The following is an 18,066-nucleotide window of genomic DNA, read 5'->3' on the forward strand; positions in this document are numbered from 1 at the left end:
TTCTTGATTATTACGCAGGAATGAGAGTTTTTTTTTGAGAGAGATGCTAATGGTCCTGTCCGATTCAATGATCTATGCTAAGCTATGCTAAAAGTGGTACCGCCAGACCCAGAGATCGGCTGAATGGATTAGAAAACGGTAAAACTCAACTGTTTAACTCTGGGGGAGTTGTAAAATGAGCCTATTTCCAAAAAAAGTGGAGTATCCCTTTAAGAGCAGACCAAGAAAAAAACTGCTACAAGCATGTACCTACCCTGCTCTCGTGGTCTTGTACTCTACTTTAAGAATGGGTTTGCAAGGCTCTGGCTTTTTTCCATCTTTAGGCTGCTTTCCTGAAACAGAATCAGACTCATTTAGAGAGAGTTGTCTCGTTTGTAGACATCCTTCTCTGGCCCTGTCCCAAATAGTGCACTTGATATGGATCATAACTTGTTGAAGACCCTGTGGAATTGATTAACGAGACAGTTGTCTTTCCTGTGTTGACGTATTTCCTCTTGAAATAGAAAATTATCAAAGAGCTTGTAATTATTATTATTTTAATTAGCCAATAGGCTAATTAAAATAGGAAATACTGTTAATTTTAGGGGTATATTAGCATACAGATGGCTTCAGATCCAATAGAGTCTTCAATTACACAAGTTTCATTGGGCATTTAAGAAGAAGGTTTCACAGCAAAGTACTACAAGAGTGGACATAAAGGAAGACTGCAAGGACTGAGGGTGCCATTTGGGACAGAGTCTCTCTCTCCCACACACAGGAAGTGTGTCACAGAGGAAAAAAAACATTTCACAGACATAACGCAGAAGAAAAATTGACAGCATTAAAGACAAGGGCTGAATTCTCCCTAAATAGGGGCTACTAATATCTACTGAACATACCAAATGATATAGCCGTCTGACATTGTATGGCTTTTTATCCAATTATGTGTCTTTGTTTTTAAATCTGGCTGTCTGATGTGCTTCTCTTATAGAGGCAGGATGAGGCTGAAGGGGTTGTTGTATAAGAGAGGACTGCAGTGGAGAATCTTCAATAGAGCAGGCAAGGGTGTGCGCCAAAAGGAGGAACATGACCTCACCTCACTCATCACTAAAGAACACAACACAGGCAGTCTCCATAAGGGAACAAAATGAGACTGAAAATTAAAGCTTCACTTGAAATGGAAATCAGGTAAGGGTGGGGGGGGGGGGGGGGTTGTTTCATGTTGGAGGGAGGGAGGGGGGGGGGGGGGGGGATACAATTACAATCCTGAATTACCAAGTCTTTGAGTGAGATGTGATACAAGCTTGTGAAACAGACATAAGACCAATTGATTTTGCAAGCCTTATCCTGAAAAAAAACATGAATTTGAAGAAATTAATTTGTGTGTTTGAGCCAGAGAGAGAGAAAGAACACTAACCGTGTGGTGTGATTGTCTGTATAGGCTTGACTGGAGACTTTATATTCCATATGGTCAGTGTGCCGTCTGAGTGACTGCAGATAAACTGCTTACCCTCGTGGTGCCAGGCCACAGAATGGATCGCCTGTGAGTGAGAATGACAATTTAAGAGAAAGGAAAAAGAGCAAGAAGTTGGTTATGCTTGCATGGGGGAACACAACTCAATGGGAGATTTCCTAATAGTGACTCACACCCATATGTCCAAGAACACGAACTAGGTGTGTATGTTGTGCCTACCCCAGGTTGAAATGATATGCCCTTGACAAGAGCTGGGGTATGTTGAGGATAAGTGCTATAAAGAAAGACTTTCTTTTTTTGTGCTGAGCAATACAACCTCTTTTGCCATGCTTTTTACACCATCAGTGTTTTTCTGTGCCTTTATCCAGAAAACATGAGGAGGGGTGTTACATTTACATCCAAATGTTAATCCAAATGTTAAAATGATGTTCCTAAGCTATTTTAGTGATATATTTATATATATATATATATATATATATATATATATATATATATATATATATATTTATATATATATATATATATATATATATACATACATACATATATATACACACATATATATATATACACAGTATATATATACTTTCCTATAATTCTTCACATCAGGACCTTTGTTGCTTTTTATAGCTTTGTTTTGTACTGTTGTTGTATTGACAGAAGACTTTAGCAAAACTCTGGGGAAAACAGTCAGGCCAATATAGCACAATAAATGGAATAGAATTGAATCGAGGGGAAGAGAAAGAGAGAGAATGCACAGCATGAGACTGATCTATAGAGAGAAAAGAGAGCGAGTGAAAGCACAAAGAAGGCTGAAAGAGAGTTCTCATTATTTTCTAATTAAGCACAGTCTCCTCTTGTTTAGCATAATGATGGCGGCTCTATCTCTGTCTCAGGCAGACAGTGGGGACGAACCTCAGCAGACCTAACTAATCAATGAACCGAGTGCAACATCATTACAGGAGCATCCAGAGAGGAGGAGCCAGACGAACACACGCACACACCAACACACAGAAAAATGTGCTTATGCACAGTTACATTAACAACACCCAACTATGATTATGAGGGATTACATTGCTTGCATATTATATGTTCAGAAGGTAGAGAGCAAACGGCTGGGAAACACAGTTGTTTAGCAAAAGCACATTTATGCCGAATAACTGACATGCAATGAATCTTAAAGCAAAATAAAAAAGAATCTTGAAGCAAACTATTCAGAATTGCATACAACATACTAGCATACTACTGTACATACATACTATTTATGCAAACAATACTATTTATGCAGTATATAGTATATGTGCTTGACTAGACCTTCCATTTCCAGTGTGATGAAAAAAAAACTGCAAGTAGCTTAATATCAGCCATATATTTAACATTATTTGATCAGAATATCATGATTTAAGATTAAAGAATTGGAAACCAATTTAATTTCTGTGATAAAAACTGAGCAGCAGGTCATACGACAACTATGCAGCTGTAAGGAACCTGTGCTTTGTCATGTCTCTTATTGTGAAAATTGTCAGTTCATGTTCCTTTTGTAGTTCTGTTCATGGTCTTTGTAGTTTTGTTTACTAATTAGACTAAGGTGTCCAGTGTTATCTAATTAGTCCTGTTATTTAACCATGGTGTTCTTTCTTATCTGTACGGATTATTGTTTGAATATTCTTATGTTCGTGTGAACGTGCCCTTCATGGTTCATTGCTATGGTGAAGCTCTACGCTCTATGTCATGTGTTCTACGCTCAAGCCATGAATTACTGTTTTGAGCCATTAAACATCATTTTTATCTGCATCTAGATCCTGACTCTAACTTGGTTCTTGGAGCACGTTACAGCAGCAAAACAATATTTCAAAAAATAAACAAAAAAAAATCAAATAATACAAAAATGATATACAATTATTATTATATTATTATTAAAAAAAGTGATTATTAAAAAGCAATAAGTCTGTAACCATTATAGACATACATATTTAGATTAGTGGGACCAATATGCAGTTCATTCTAAAATTACTATCACCATCTATAAGTGGATGATTTTTAAAATTCACAAATGTGAATGATAATGGATAAATTTCACCAGGTATCATTGACCTCCTTGGTTATATCCTTGAATACCCTGCAGTACGCTAGTATTCCATAGCTTCTGAATTGTAATTATTCTCATAAAGTGACAAGGACAAATGGGATGTGTGTGTGTGTATGTGTGTGTGTGTGTGTGTGTGTGTGTGTGTGTGTGTGTGTGTGTGTGTGTGTGTGTGTGTGTGTGTGTGTGTGTGTGTGTGTGTGTGTGTGTGTGTGTGTGTGTGTGTGTGTGTGTGTGTGTGTGTGTGTGTGTGTGTGTGTGTGTGTCAGCTTGAGAAAGGGCTGAAGTATAATCAGCTTGCCTTATTAATGACACCTTAAAGACACCAGGACTTCTTGCCCCCCTCTACTCTATCCTCTCTAAGTTTCTCTCTCTATCTTCATCACAATCTTCGAGATACCCACAGAGACACCTCAGAGACTGTGACACTGTCATACCTCTGACACATGCACGCACACAGAGGCCCAATTACAGCTAAAGAGGTCTGATGGATTCACTGCAGGCAGCCACAACCCGCCTCTTGAGTCCAAAAATATTGCTGCCACTGCCCTCATACACACAAAACACATCATTCTTGAAGCAAACGTCAACACAAGGTCAGCTGGCCCTATTTTCCATTATAACAGACCCAAGAATTACTACAGTAAATGTGTATACATTTTTAAAAAGTGATACATTAATTTCAAGTGCTTGGTAATCAGCACTATTAATATTGCTCATATTTAAGGTTAAGGATTTGAACAAACCACTCTGTACCCTCCAAATCATGTGATTTGTTGAGGATATTACTTTTCAAAGTGATGGACAAAATGTCTATTGAAAAAATGCTTTTGAAGTTAGAAACGTGTATACCAATGTCGTATCTAACTTTAAAGATGGTCCCTAAATTTGCGAATATCGAATGTCCAAAGTCCAATGTCAAGCCAACTTAATGCTAGTATATCACTGGGAAACTCTTAGCATGAAACGTTGCAAGTTACGTTCATATTCTGAGTCTATCTATTTGCCTGTAGCTTATATAGTATAGCCTACATCACCAATAAGGTGCTAGTTTGGTATTTTATATCATTGTATTAGTTCTTTAAGCGTTTTATATGTCTGGGCAGGGGAATCATGGAGTATGACGTATAAGTTAAGGAAACTAAACAACCGAGAGAAATATATGTCTATCTCAGATTTAAAGTTTGATCTGTACATCAGCATCGGGGAATAACATTATAATCTCGTTCAGGGTAGAGAAAGCTGCTTACATATAAGCTACACAGGGAAAGTAACCGTGATCATCTTTTACACATATACTGTATACTGGTCTTGATAATCATAACATGTGACATATACGCTTGCTCCATTTCTGTAAATCCGTTTTAATGAATGAATGAATGAATGAATGAATGAATGAATGAATGAATGAATGAATGACTACCTGTTGCTTGGGTCTTTGTCAACAAGTGCTTGCACCACCTGCTGGTGAGGATGACTAACAGCAGATGGAGATCATGCATCAGCAATCTACTACTATTCCTGCAGCTCCCGGATGTGAAACATGGAATTTTCTGTTGAATTTGAACCACTGAATTTGTGGAAACGAAATAAAACGGACCGAAAATTGCCGGAATATTATAGGTTGTATTTTTAAACAGAATGAATATTTTGGAAGTGAAATTTGAAAGGTGAATATGGATTATTGCATTTTTTAATAATGAAAATGTGTGTGAAATGTTTTGAATTGAAATATTCACAGCTTAAATATACAACTATGTTGAATTTCACCCCATAAAAATGCAAGCCCTAAAAATACAATGCATTAACATGCAAGCACGGTTAATGCAATGCATATTTTCTTTCATGTAGTGCAATTCAACAAGCTTTTTTTGTTTCAAATAAATTGTCATTAATTTTATTCCATAATCCCTTTCTGCACTAAAAGTTGAATTGACAACCGCAATTAGTTGCCGTGTGTATGTGGCCCGAAAATGAACTCAGAACACCTTAGCAACCACATACCAATGCCCTGGCAACCTCTCACAATACTAAAGCATCACATATACATGGGGTTGGGCTCTTTTGATTTGGTCCAGTAAACAATACCCTAGCAACCAACCACCCAAGCAACCACACAGCAATGCACTAAAAATCACTCAGAACACTTAAGCAACCACATAGGAACACCCTAGCAACCTCTAACAACACTAAAGCATCATAGACACATCATAGGACATAGGTTCAGAAAGCAATACCCTAGAAACCACCCAAAACTCCCTAGCAACGGCTTATAAACATAACACGTTAGCAAGTAGAAATGTCAAAATCTAGTTTATTAGGCTACTTGCTGTATATACCACTCTATGCTGAATACATGAAAGAGGAGGAGGAGGAGGAGGGAAAGGAAGATGGAGAAAGCTAGATTATTAAAAATCTCTATTACACAGAAAAATACAGACAAACTGCCTGTCCATACATCCTTTATGCTACTTGCACTGGTGCTCTCCTTTTCCTTATTTCAGCGTTTCCACCCATCTATTACAGCATAGCTCCTCGCCGCCTCAGTACTAATTCTGCTGCTCATTGCACCTCAGTGACCCCTTCAGCACTAATAGCTTCCCATGATCTGATATGATGTTAATTCTGCTGTCTATTGCACTTCTGTGACCCCTTCAAAGATAAAAAAAGGTTCCCAGGCAACATCTGCATAACTAAAGACAGTCTGATCAACCTGTCTGAGCCTTGCCCTGGACTCTCCTCCATAATTATAAACAGCAAAGCACTATTGGGGGTCTGATAGACAAGCAATGGTGTTTCGTGGTACAGCCATGACTCTGTGCTGAGCCGAAATGACACCTTGCTACCCCTACGGAGCAGTGAATTGTAGGACATTTATCTCTGCTGTACTAATCAATCAAGTTAAATGAAGGCAGGAATAAATCAGACATCCAGCCAGGCACACTCATTCATCAGGGTACAGATGAGTTGTCCTCCGAGAAATTAACTCTCACTCGCACACTCACACACACACACACACACACACACACACACACAAATACGCTTACACACCAATGAGGGAGTTACAATAAGAGATGGGTTTGACGTGTGTGTGTGGGTGTGCTTGTATGTCTGGAAAAAAGCAGAGTGTGTGTTGGTTTTAATTTCTTTGCACTTTGCTTTGGGCACATCATGCTCATCATAATAACTAATGTACGCTGGCTGCCACTGTTGACAAAAGCCATCGAACCAGCTTAAACTGGAGTGGCAGATTAACTGTGTTCTACGGGGGTTTCTTCAGATGCATGGAATTAATTCCCAGGACATGCAGACAAAAAGACTCTCCGGAAAAATAAATAAATAAATTGCTGAAATGAAGTGTTCACAACTAATTCAAGAGATACTGAGCAAATGAATGGAGGGAGACATTCCTCAATTCCTCAAAGTTCATTCACTTTTTCATTATTATTATGAGTTTATTTTTATATGAACAGTACAAAATCGGGGAGGAAATATCCATTGTTCATAATTTGCATCTCGGGTACAAATATAGTACAAGTCAAGTCAAGTATATTTGTATAGCGCTTTTCACAATACAGATTGTATCAAAGCAGCTTCACAGTATTAAATTAAAATAATACAACAAGGTTTGTTTCTAGTGGAATTTATTGACTGATAAAATGTAATAAAATATCCCCAAAATATCCCCAACTGAGCAAGCCAAAGGCAACAGTGGCAAGGAACCGAAAAACTCCATCAAGTGACCTAATGGTGTCCTAAAACTCCATCAGGTGACCTAATGGAGAAAAAAAAACCTTGGGAGAACCCAGGCTCAGTCGGGGGCCAGTTCTCCTCTGGCGTTTATGAACTAGAGGCCGGATTTAACTGTAAGATTAAAAATATTATATGAATGCCTGGCTGAAGAGATTCAGCCAGGATTCAGCCCCGCTTTAATCTAGTTTTAAACTGGGAGAGCGAGTCTGAGCAACGAACAGTATCAGGAAGACTATTCCAGAGTTTTGGAGCTAAATGTGAAAAAGCTCTCCCTCCTTTGGTGGATCTGGATATCCTAGGTATGACCAAAAGCCTTGAATTTAGTGATCTTAAAGAGCGCGATGGATTATAGGGCGATAGAAGATCCGTTAAATAGACTGGAGCTAAGCCGTTTAGGGCTTTATAGGTCAGTAGCAATACCTTGTAATTAATACGGAATTTTATAGGTAACCAATGCAGTGATGATAAAATCAGTGTTATATGATCATATTTTCTTGATCTCGTAAGAACTCTAGCGGCGGCATTTTGGACTAACTGTAGCTTGTTTATTGAGGATGCAGGACAACCAGCTAATAAAGCATTACAGTAATCCAGTCTCGAGGTCATGAATGCATGAACTAACTTTTCTGCATCAGAAACTGATAGCATATTACGTAGTATAACAAAATTATAAATGTAACGACTATAAAAAAGCTACGCATAATTACATAACAATCATTCATAAGTTTGAGGCTCAGTACGTTTTTTTAGTTTTTTTTTAAGAAATGTATACTTTCATTCAGCAATGATGCATTACATTGATCAAATGAGACAGTAAAGACATTTTCAATTTTACAAAAAATTTTAATTGTTAAATTGTAATCATATTTTACAATATTACTGTTTTATAGTATTATTTATTTAAAAAATGCAGTCTTGGTGAGCAAAAGAAACTTCTTTAAAACACATTCAAAAATATCACTGAGCACAAACTTTTGAACGGTAGTGTCCTTTGTTAAATCAGAAATGAATTTATTGCCACTGTTTTAAGATCAAGCAAGATCTGTGGACTGAACAAACATGCAAACTGTAATCCTTCTTTGGTTGTTGCTCACTTTGCCTTTCAGGAAATCAGCTGGAAGAACATTCTGTAACCTGATTAATATTCATGAGTCATGCTGATAAGGTTTATAATGTGTCCCTCCCCAACATTTATAAAATGTCAATATGAATGAATGATTGAGAATGGGAAGAACTTAGCATCCAAACTACACACTGCCACTCATTCCCTAAAACCAGCCTCTCCTAAAATAAAGATGTTCTTTTGACGCTGCAGCATCAAGCTGAAGAACTATATGCCTACTTAAAGAGATCTAATCAGTGTCCTTTATAAAAAAATCAAAACATCTCATGAATATTTGAGTGACGCATTTCCATATTCTAAGCGTTTGTGCCACTGCAGGCGTCAGGAGCCTGGAAAACAACATTATAACAATACATACCTCATCATAAGTGTACCGGGATTCAGCTCTCTTTGATTTCAAATCCCACAGCACCACGATCCCAGACTCAAATCCTATTATGAGCTAAAAACGAGAAGAAAGATGTGGGGGGAACAAGAAAAGAAGGAAAATACAGTCAGTCTGTAAACTGATGAGAGTTCATGCAGGTAGCTAAGTAAAACTAAAAGTAAATAATGTGTTTCAGCAGAGTAAATATTAAAAATCTGTTAGAGAAATTTTAAGTCTGATTGCTAATCCAAAACAAATCTTCATTCATTCTCAAACAAAATCAATAAATCAGACAAACCAATCTGCTCTAAACATGGAAGAAATGTGCAAAGCAAGTTGTTATGATTTTCATATATCAACTCTACATTTATCATTAAAGAATTTGCTCACCCGAAAATTAAAATTCTATAATTTAAACCTGTATGACTTTTATTTGACTGTGGAATGTCTTGCTTTCTGTCTTAAATATTATCCGGTACACAAAGTTACTATATGACTTCAGAAGACTTGAAATACTGCAAAAGCACTTTTATGATGCTTTTGCATCGTTTCTTAAGCTCCAAAGCTTCAGTCCACACTCCACAGTTATTATAAATGCATGGAAAAGAACAGGAAATTTATCAAGATTTTCTTTTAAAAGTGACAACAAGTCTCCTGTCATCTGATTAAACCTCTTTGTTCTTCTTAGAGATTCAGTGATGGTATATGAATTGATAAAGTGTCAGAGTTATGTCAGCCAAGAGGGAGGAACAATGTCTCTAAGGACTTTAAGACCCATTAAGAACTGAGCGGACCCGTTATGGATCGATGCCCTGGTCAGGGGCAGATGTTGGATGGGAGAGAGAGAGAGAGAGAGTGGATCATCACTGTAAAGGCGCCTATGAGGAGCTCCCAGCTGCCAGAGAAAGAGACAGACAGTTTGTCATCCATACGAAGGCAAAACCCCAGCAGGTGCATGCCGGTCTCTCTGCTCCCCTCTGACTGTGCACTGGCAATTAGCGAAGGTAAAATGAATGTCTAAAAAGATGCATTTGGAAGTAGCTGGAGCATTTGTTCATCTCCTTCATATCTTCTCAATCATTTGTTTTCAAAAACAACATAATTTGCTACCAAGCTGTGTGAGATTAGACCCAATTACTGAACTGTGCTGCACCGTAGGAAAGCAATGTCTTATGAGTTCAGAATAGAAAGAAACAAAAGCTTTGTGCAACGCAAGGGAAATTAATTATTCATGTCAAGGAGTGTTGATTTGTTTTCATGTAGTTTTGCAGGCATCTCCATACCTTGCCCTCATCCATAGGATTGTCACTAATGTGAACGACTGGGCCGGGGTGGGCCTTGGAGGACCTGTGGGAGAGAGACAGAGTTGGGATTGGTGTTAGTCAAGGAGAGGATCGAGGAGTTCAAACACATGACAGGAAGTATAGTATGAAGACAGTGAGGAAACAATCCTTGGGGATGTGTGTGTTTGAGTGTGTGAGATAGAGAGACAATCCTTGGGGATGTGTGTGTTTGAGTGTGTGAGATAGAGAGAAGCTAAGGAGAAAGGACATGTTTTAAAAATACATTTGATATATTTTTTTATATAATATACATTACAGTTCAATAGTTTGTGGGCGATTAGATTATTTTTAATTTTTTTTAAGATGTTTAGCCAAGGCTGCATTCATTTGATCAAAAATACAGATAAAACAATAATATTGTGAAATATTATTACAATTTAAAGTAACTGTTTTCTATTTTTTTCTATTTTATTTTAAAATGTAATTTATTCCTGTAATTGCAAAGCTGAATTTTCAGCATCATTACTCCAGTCTTCAGTGTCACATGATCCTTCAGAAACAATTCTAATATGCTGATATGGTGCTCTGCTCAAGAAACATTTCTTATTATTATCAATGTTGAAGACAGTTATGTTCCATATATTCATGGAAATGTGATTCTTTTTTTTTCAGAATTCTATGATGAATATAAAGTTAATATAACTTTAATATAACATTACTTTGATCAATTTAACGCATCCTTGCTAAATAAAAGTATTAATTTCTTTCTTTTTTTAAACGACCCCAAACTTTTGAATGGTAGTGTTTATAGTAATTTGTGTCATGTAAGTATGATTATGTTTCCCAAGATGCACCATAGAATGAATATCAGTTCAACATACACCAACACTCAAATGCATACCCATACATATTCCTAAGACACCAATATCCCCCCAAAAAACACCATAGTACCAAACACCAAAGTCCAGCACTAACTGGGATCATAGTTTTATCACCACTGAAATAGGGTTTTCATCATACAAATATCCTCTTTAACAATAGAGAAGGATTTAACAAAAGAGTGGGATTCTTGCCATGCAAAGCTCTTCAAAATGACAGGGTTTTACATAATGCATCGAATAATTCATGACAGGCCCCTATAGAGGCATCTTATATTTAATGTTGTCCAAATGAAACCAACCCTATATGAATTTTCCCATCCATATACTTACACCATTTGGCTTTTGAAATATGAAATATATAAGTCTCCACTGACATTCAGACAGTCAGTTTCAACCTCAAGATTATTCACGGCTAAAATGTCATTAAATACATAAAAGAAGCTTTGAGATCTCCCCGGGACACAATGGTGTAAGCTAAAAATTCTACAAGACCACTACTGCCCACTCATTAACAGCCAATGAATAATATACCCTCATTACTTTAGTTAAGAAACAGAGCAAAATATTTCATCCTAATAAATATGGCACTGTAAAAAGGCAGTGTATCAGCTGTTCTGGTACACTCGGCTACGGTATCTTTCTCTCTAAACATTACAAAACATGCCGTCTTGCCATCAGTAGGTGTTACTTTAGCATGGACTGTACTGTGGACACCCATAAGGCATTGACTGTACTGGCAGGAGTCTTATTCCTTTGTACCCTCTGACTACCCAGCAGGCCAACTGTGCTGTTGACGGCTCTCAGGCACAGGCTTAGACGCCTATAGTGGTGACAGCCGTGGCATAGACAGGGGTCCTTCTCTCCCCTCCAGTTACATTCTGTTGAGCTACAGCGTGATGAGGAGAGACAGAGCGGTATACGTCTGTTATGGTGATGGAGGTTCGACTGACAGGGGTCCTGATCTGCATCTTCCTCCTCCAGTGTTTTGTTGGGTGTCTGAAATGTGACTGACAGATACAGCGGGAATAAAAATCTGTAACATGGGACCCCTCACTTTTTCAAAATGACATAATAAGAGGAGTCTTAAGGGTATTTTCACATATAATTTCCTATGTCTGATGTCATAAAATTCCCGGTAATCTAGTTGAGAAGAAAAAGACTATCCCACCATTTTCGTCTGCGGCACGCGTTCACCCGACAGAAACCAAACTCAGTTCATGAGGTCAACAAGGACATTTGGCATAAAACGGAGGCCTGTTTATGCACGTGTGTGTTTAGTTAAGAGACAGAGAGTGAGCGAGAAAGAAAAAGAGAGAGAATGAGAGAGGAGTAGCACCTACACAGAAAGGTCAAGGTGGCGATCATGTTGAGAGGGTGACGGATTGTCAACTACTCTGTTCCTTAGACCTCAAGATTCCTAATTTACGTCCCCACAGTTCCCTCCTATCTCTTAGCCCTTACTTTAGGAGGAGAGCAGGCTGGATTTAGAGAGCCGATCACCATGGCAACAAGAATAGGATGGGCAAAATCTCATTCTGTAACTGCCGCCCTCACTCCGCACTGTCTCATTCACTCAAGACACCTTATGATTACATAATTTCACCCGTTTCACCTACATACACCCTCTTACCCACAATCCTTTTCTGAGGTCCAAAATAATTATTATAGCAAATGCACGTACCTCCTATTCTCACAAATTCTCTCTGATTATAAGCAACGCATGTTGACATGAAGTTTAATTTCCTGTCATAAGGCAAACCACAGCACAGCATCCACTCCCATCGGTGCCAACTGTGCGTGTGCATGTGTAAAATGTAAGCAAATTGCATCCTGGATTTCTCACGTTTACACATGCACACGCACAGTTGGTACCGATGGGAGTGGATGCGATTGCATCCATTTGCTTTAAGCAACAACATCTGTTGTGCAAATTGAGTGTCTGAAATGGATGTCAGACAGTCAATAGACCTTCTATAAACATCATAAAGGTATACTGTATTAATGAATGTATCTACAATCTCAACATGCCTCACGACCTACTGCTGTCTTCTCAACCTTAGCCAAGGAGAGATCTATACACTGTCTTTGTTGGCAGAGAGCTGGATTTATGACAGCACTGTCACACAAACAGACATGCACAGACTCGTTTCGAATTGCAGAGACAATCTGCTTGTCCGGAGGGCATGGATGCGATTCTTTGTGCCTGGCTTTAGATAGCCTATGCCGTTGTCTATGCACCTGGGTACAGCTTGAAATGTAACCTAATGGTGGTGGGCGATATACCGGTAGACACGAATAACCATTCAAAAATTGTCAACCGATAGAGATTTTTGACTATCGTCTCTAACTCGGATACGCTCACGTGATGTTGCTGTGCTGCGTGGTCACGAAAGCGTATGGTTTGCATACGTTTTAAGCATTGCCGTTTAAAAACAAGTGATTTAAAACCATTGAAGCGCAATTAGCAGCGAAAGAGAACTCATTTCGCTATATGAGTGCGCTGTTTCAGAGATGGTTTCTGAGCGCTGTCTGAGAGATGCGCACACATGAAGAGTTTTTTGATGCCTAATTGGGCTTCAATTGTTAAATACACATATACTTATATGTAAAAATGGCAGTCTTTGCAACAGGCTTGTGCACAATTCAGAATTGAATTGAGAATGACTGCTTAAAGGGATAGTTCACTCTGAAATTAATTTTTGGAATGTTTTAGCTTACGTCAAGGGCATCCAAGATGTAGGTGTCTTTTTTTCCGCAGTAGTTTCAATTTTGATATTTTTAGGTCAAACCGTTCTTGTCTGTCAGTCATATAATGCAGGTCTATGGTCATTATCTCAAAGAGCATGCACAGAGTCCAAATTAAAACAATTCCCCATCGTCCAAATTAAACAATTCCCCATCGTAAGTACACATTGATGGCCTAAGACACGAAACGAGCGGTTTGTGTGAGAAAACGAACAGTATTTATATAGTTTTTACCTCTTATACACAGCCATGTCGAAGTGATCTGATCTGACGTGTACGCAGACTGGTGCATAGATATATACATGCTCTTTGAGGCGGTGACCATAGACCTGCATTATATGACTGACAGACAAGAACGGTTTGACCTAAAAATATCAAAATTGAAACTACTGCGGAAAAAAAGACACCTACATCTTGGATGCCCTTGAGGTAAGCTAAAACATACCAAAAATTAATTTCAAAGTGAACTATCCCTTTAATTCCAATTAAATTCTTGAATTTGAATTGAATTTGAATTTATGTCAAAAACAGCATCTAGAATTACAATTCGAATTTGAATTAAAGGAAGCAGAATTGCAATTCAATAAAAATACAAAGAAATTCATATACTGTACATATTTTAAGTGAAGTGTTTAACAATGAAGCTTTACAGTATATGTCAGATATGATTGCATTATAAATTATATTAGTTTGAACTACTTGTACAGATTACATTAAAAGGATATGTTTTCCCCCAGCAATGAATGTTAAAAGCTCTAGTCACAGAACAAATAATTAAGTTTGATTTATTGTAATTGTAATTTTGTGGAACATGATGAAACATGACTCAATAAATGATAACTGCATTTACAACAACTTTGTGTTTGTGTGATTACTTTGAAATGAAAATTACAATGGAACAAAACTAATTGAACAACATTGAGGGGGTAATTTATTTCAAGAATTTGATCAATATCTATTCTAGAACAAAATGTATGCAGTGTTGAGGAGTAAATAGTTACGTGAAAGGAAATTTCTGTTATTAAATTACAAAATTAATGTAATTGTATTTACAGTAGTTGTATTACTGATGTAAAAAGTTGAATTCAATTAGTTACTAATCAACTTAAAACGAAATTGCTTTGCATTGATAAAGTTATCCAAATAAAGTAATCCAAACCACATTTATAATGGGTAACTAATAACAGTAAGCAATAACATTTCCAAAGTAACCTTCCTAACACTGAATGTATGCGAGACTCAACACATTCTTTCTGTTGTGTGACTGTGTGGAATTTCTTTGAATTGCCATGAATTTAACTCCACTTCCTGTCATTCCAATTCCAATTCAATTCAACGTCCTGTGGGGCGGAGTCAATTCAATTCAAATTCAAATTCATGAATTGAATGGAGGCCAATTCAGAAATTCTGAATTTTGCACAAGCCTGCTTTGCAAGTATCTTCGTTAACAGTCATTTATGTCTTAAGTGAACATAAACAGCTGAGAAAGAAAACGCATGTGTAACAGTACATTGGACCCGTGCATTTGATCTTAAATAGACAGAAGCTTAATAACCCTGCTGTCATCAAACAACGAAAAAAGAGAAAATCTCTCAATGCTCTCGACTGAATCTCTTTTGTCTCACTTTAATAAGAACACATGTATATTTAATTTACACAGTGAAGATATGCATGTTTTTTATACAATTTATGTAGGCTAGTGTTTTTTTTTTTTTTTTTTTCGTGCTTCAAGTTTTTCAGATAGGTCTATTTCTTTGTTCTGTTGTAGTTTGTTGTCCTATTGCTTGTAATTAGTTGTTTCGTTCTTATTTTATCATTGACTGTTCACTTGCCTTCAGTAAGCTTGTTTTTTTTACGTAGGCTAGTATTAGTTTTTTGTGACATTGAAATTGGTGACAATAATTATGAAATTTCATTGGTATCAAAAATGTTGGTGATATAAAAACCTATATTTAAAGCAAAAATAACTATATTGTCATATATATATCGTCATCGTGAAATAAAATTGTCATCTCATCCACCCCTACCACCTAAGATGGCTCAGAGTCCCCTTGTCAGTGTGGCATCACAGCACTCCATTATGCCCACCCTTAATCCCCCGACAGCCCACACATTCAAGTGCCAAACTACATGCCCCCGTCCTCTAAAACAACTCACCGCTACAGACACCTGCAGCAACAAACTGTTTTTCTCAATGCCTGGCATCATGCCCGTATCACCCACCATCATATTATCATCCCTACAGCAGAATAGCATGCCAGATTTCTCCCTCTCAAACAGACACAGACCATCTTGGTTTGCTGCTGTGCTGTGGCGTAGCTACTGTGAAGTGCATTTTGAGTGTGTTTTTTTATAGAAAGGAGGTTTACATCCACACTTAAATGGCACTGATTTTAAGACACTTTCCATGTTGGCATATTTTTGATGTAAGAAGTATTAGATATGTTTGCGTAATTGATTTGAAAATAATCCAGCATGAAAAGTAGCTCGTTTCAAACACAGATGTTTAACCCTCTCAACTGTTATACATTTTAAAACTAAAATAATTTGATCATTTACAAATACAAATAATTTTTACTAGCATAAATATATTTAGCTGTTAAAATACATCATGTACAACCCTGTTATCGCATGAGACTCCTCCCATTACAAAACAAGTTTTTTTCTTTACAATTCTGAAACTGTTACCCGATTTATTGCCCAATAATACCAGTGAGGCCATTACAGTAAATGTGATTTATGCTAATTTTGTTATGGACATATGCAACGTGTGTGTGTGTGTGTGTGTGTGTGTGTGTGTGTGTGTGTGTGTGTGTGTGTGTGTGTGTGTGTGTGTGTGTGTGTGTGTGTGTGTGTGTCATCCATGTTTCAGAATTGTAATAGCTCTGAAACCTTTTCTCATGTGCTTGCTAATACACCAGATGTTGTTGTGATTAATGAGGAGATCAGCAAAGTGTTCGTTGTGGAGGTTGCATGTACCTTTGACTCTAGTATGGAAGAAGCCTTTATGACTAAGATTATTAAATATCAACCACTCCTAAACATCATCTCAGAATTAGGTTATCAGACCCGACTACTTGCAGCTTAGGACACACACACGTATGGTTGTAAGAGGACATCAACAACTAGGGATGCGCAAAAAGAGGGCTAAACGGCTAGCAAAGTACTGTGCTCTGTCTGCTATTATAGGTAGCCGTCATATCTGGCGGAGACGGTGCTACTTGTATCCATAACAACTGAGTAATGCTAAATATTGTAAAGATCTGCTGTATGCCACTGGTCCATGATTATGTACATGCATTTGACTGCATCTATAGTATTTATGTCCCTGTAAATCATTTATTTTAAGTGGACTTAAATAAATAGTTAAAATGTGTGTGTGTGTGTGTGTGTGTGTGTGTGTGTGTGTGTGTGTGTGTGTGTGTGTGTGTGTGTGTGTGTGTGTGTGTGTGTGTGTGTGTGTGTGTGTGTGTGTGTGTGTGTGTGTGTGTGTGTCAGAGAGACAGTGGAGAAAATTCCCTGCTCAGTGACATGAGAGTAAAGCCATGTTGACTTGCCCCCTTTAGTCTGTCACTACAGGTACAACTGCAAAGGGCGGAGCAGCTCTTTCAACAGTTGCCCTTCCTGTCGCAAGGGAAACAACGTGTCTGTCTGCTAGTGTTCGTATGCTTAAGTGCTAAAGCAGGAGGTGAGACAGGACATCTGTCTATACTTCCACTGATCCGATCTGACACCTGTAAATGCGTGTGTGTCTGTGTGTGCGCGCGTGTCTACACTGTCTGGGTCTCAAAGGCACTGCAGCCTTTTCAACGGGTCAGGGAGGAAAACAAAACTGCTGACAAAATGTTAAAATGAATAATTGAAGACCTCTGAGTATGAGTAGAGCGATGGAGGGAGATCAGGTGAATTGACAATTTAAAATGGCACTTGATTGAAATGATTGCTTAGTTACAAATAAAACATAACAAGGCTACAGGAACAATGACAGATGTGACACATATGATATATTACAAATCAGATTTCTGGACTCAGTGAGATTACATTTCATTTCAAATGTGTGTGTGGCACTCACAGTTCAATGGCTTTGTTCCACATGATGGTGTATCCTGAGAGGGTAAAGGACTCCACATTCACAATGTGGATGTTTCCTCGTTCCGAGCCAATGTACAACCATTTACTTTGGAAGGGCAGATGACAGAACGTTATCCTAAAAAAAAGAGGGATGAAGAAACATATTATTATTATTTATAATATATCAAATGTATAAATGAATAGAACCACTCACATGCAAAACACAAATGCCTTATATGTCTCCACTGAAATCGTAATACGATTTCTTATCTGAATTTATAAGATAGATTCCCGACAACACATA

General features: G+C 37.7%; 1 protein-coding gene and 1 long non-coding RNA gene across 5 annotated transcripts in view; one reads left to right on the top strand and one right to left on the bottom strand.

Annotated features, from left to right (window-relative positions):
• LOC309482595 overlaps positions 1-18,066 on the top strand; it is a 475,034-nt gene that overhangs the window by 46,210 nt on the left and 410,758 nt on the right. The gene's annotated exons all lie outside the window — the stretch shown is intronic.
• stxbp5a (syntaxin binding protein 5a (tomosyn)) overlaps positions 1-18,066 on the bottom strand; it is an 89,035-nt gene that overhangs the window by 27,493 nt on the left and 43,476 nt on the right. For all 4 annotated transcript variants that reach the window (XM_082147849.1, XM_082147851.1, XM_082147850.1 and 1 more), the window contains exons 5-9: positions 17,764-17,898; positions 10,066-10,129; positions 8,774-8,857; positions 1,397-1,520; positions 254-332 (exon numbers count right to left, since the gene is read on the bottom strand). In XM_082147849.1, the coding sequence (XP_082003975.1) occupies positions 254-332; positions 1,397-1,520; positions 8,774-8,857; positions 10,066-10,129; positions 17,764-17,898 (486 nt within the window). The remainder of the gene's footprint in view (positions 1-253; positions 333-1,396; positions 1,521-8,773; positions 8,858-10,065; positions 10,130-17,763; positions 17,899-18,066) is intronic.

The sequence above is a fragment of the Leuciscus leuciscus genome (genome assembly GCF_965113295.1).
Source record: "Leuciscus leuciscus genome assembly, chromosome: 19".
Taxonomy (NCBI): Eukaryota; Metazoa; Chordata; class Actinopteri; order Cypriniformes; family Leuciscidae; genus Leuciscus; species Leuciscus leuciscus.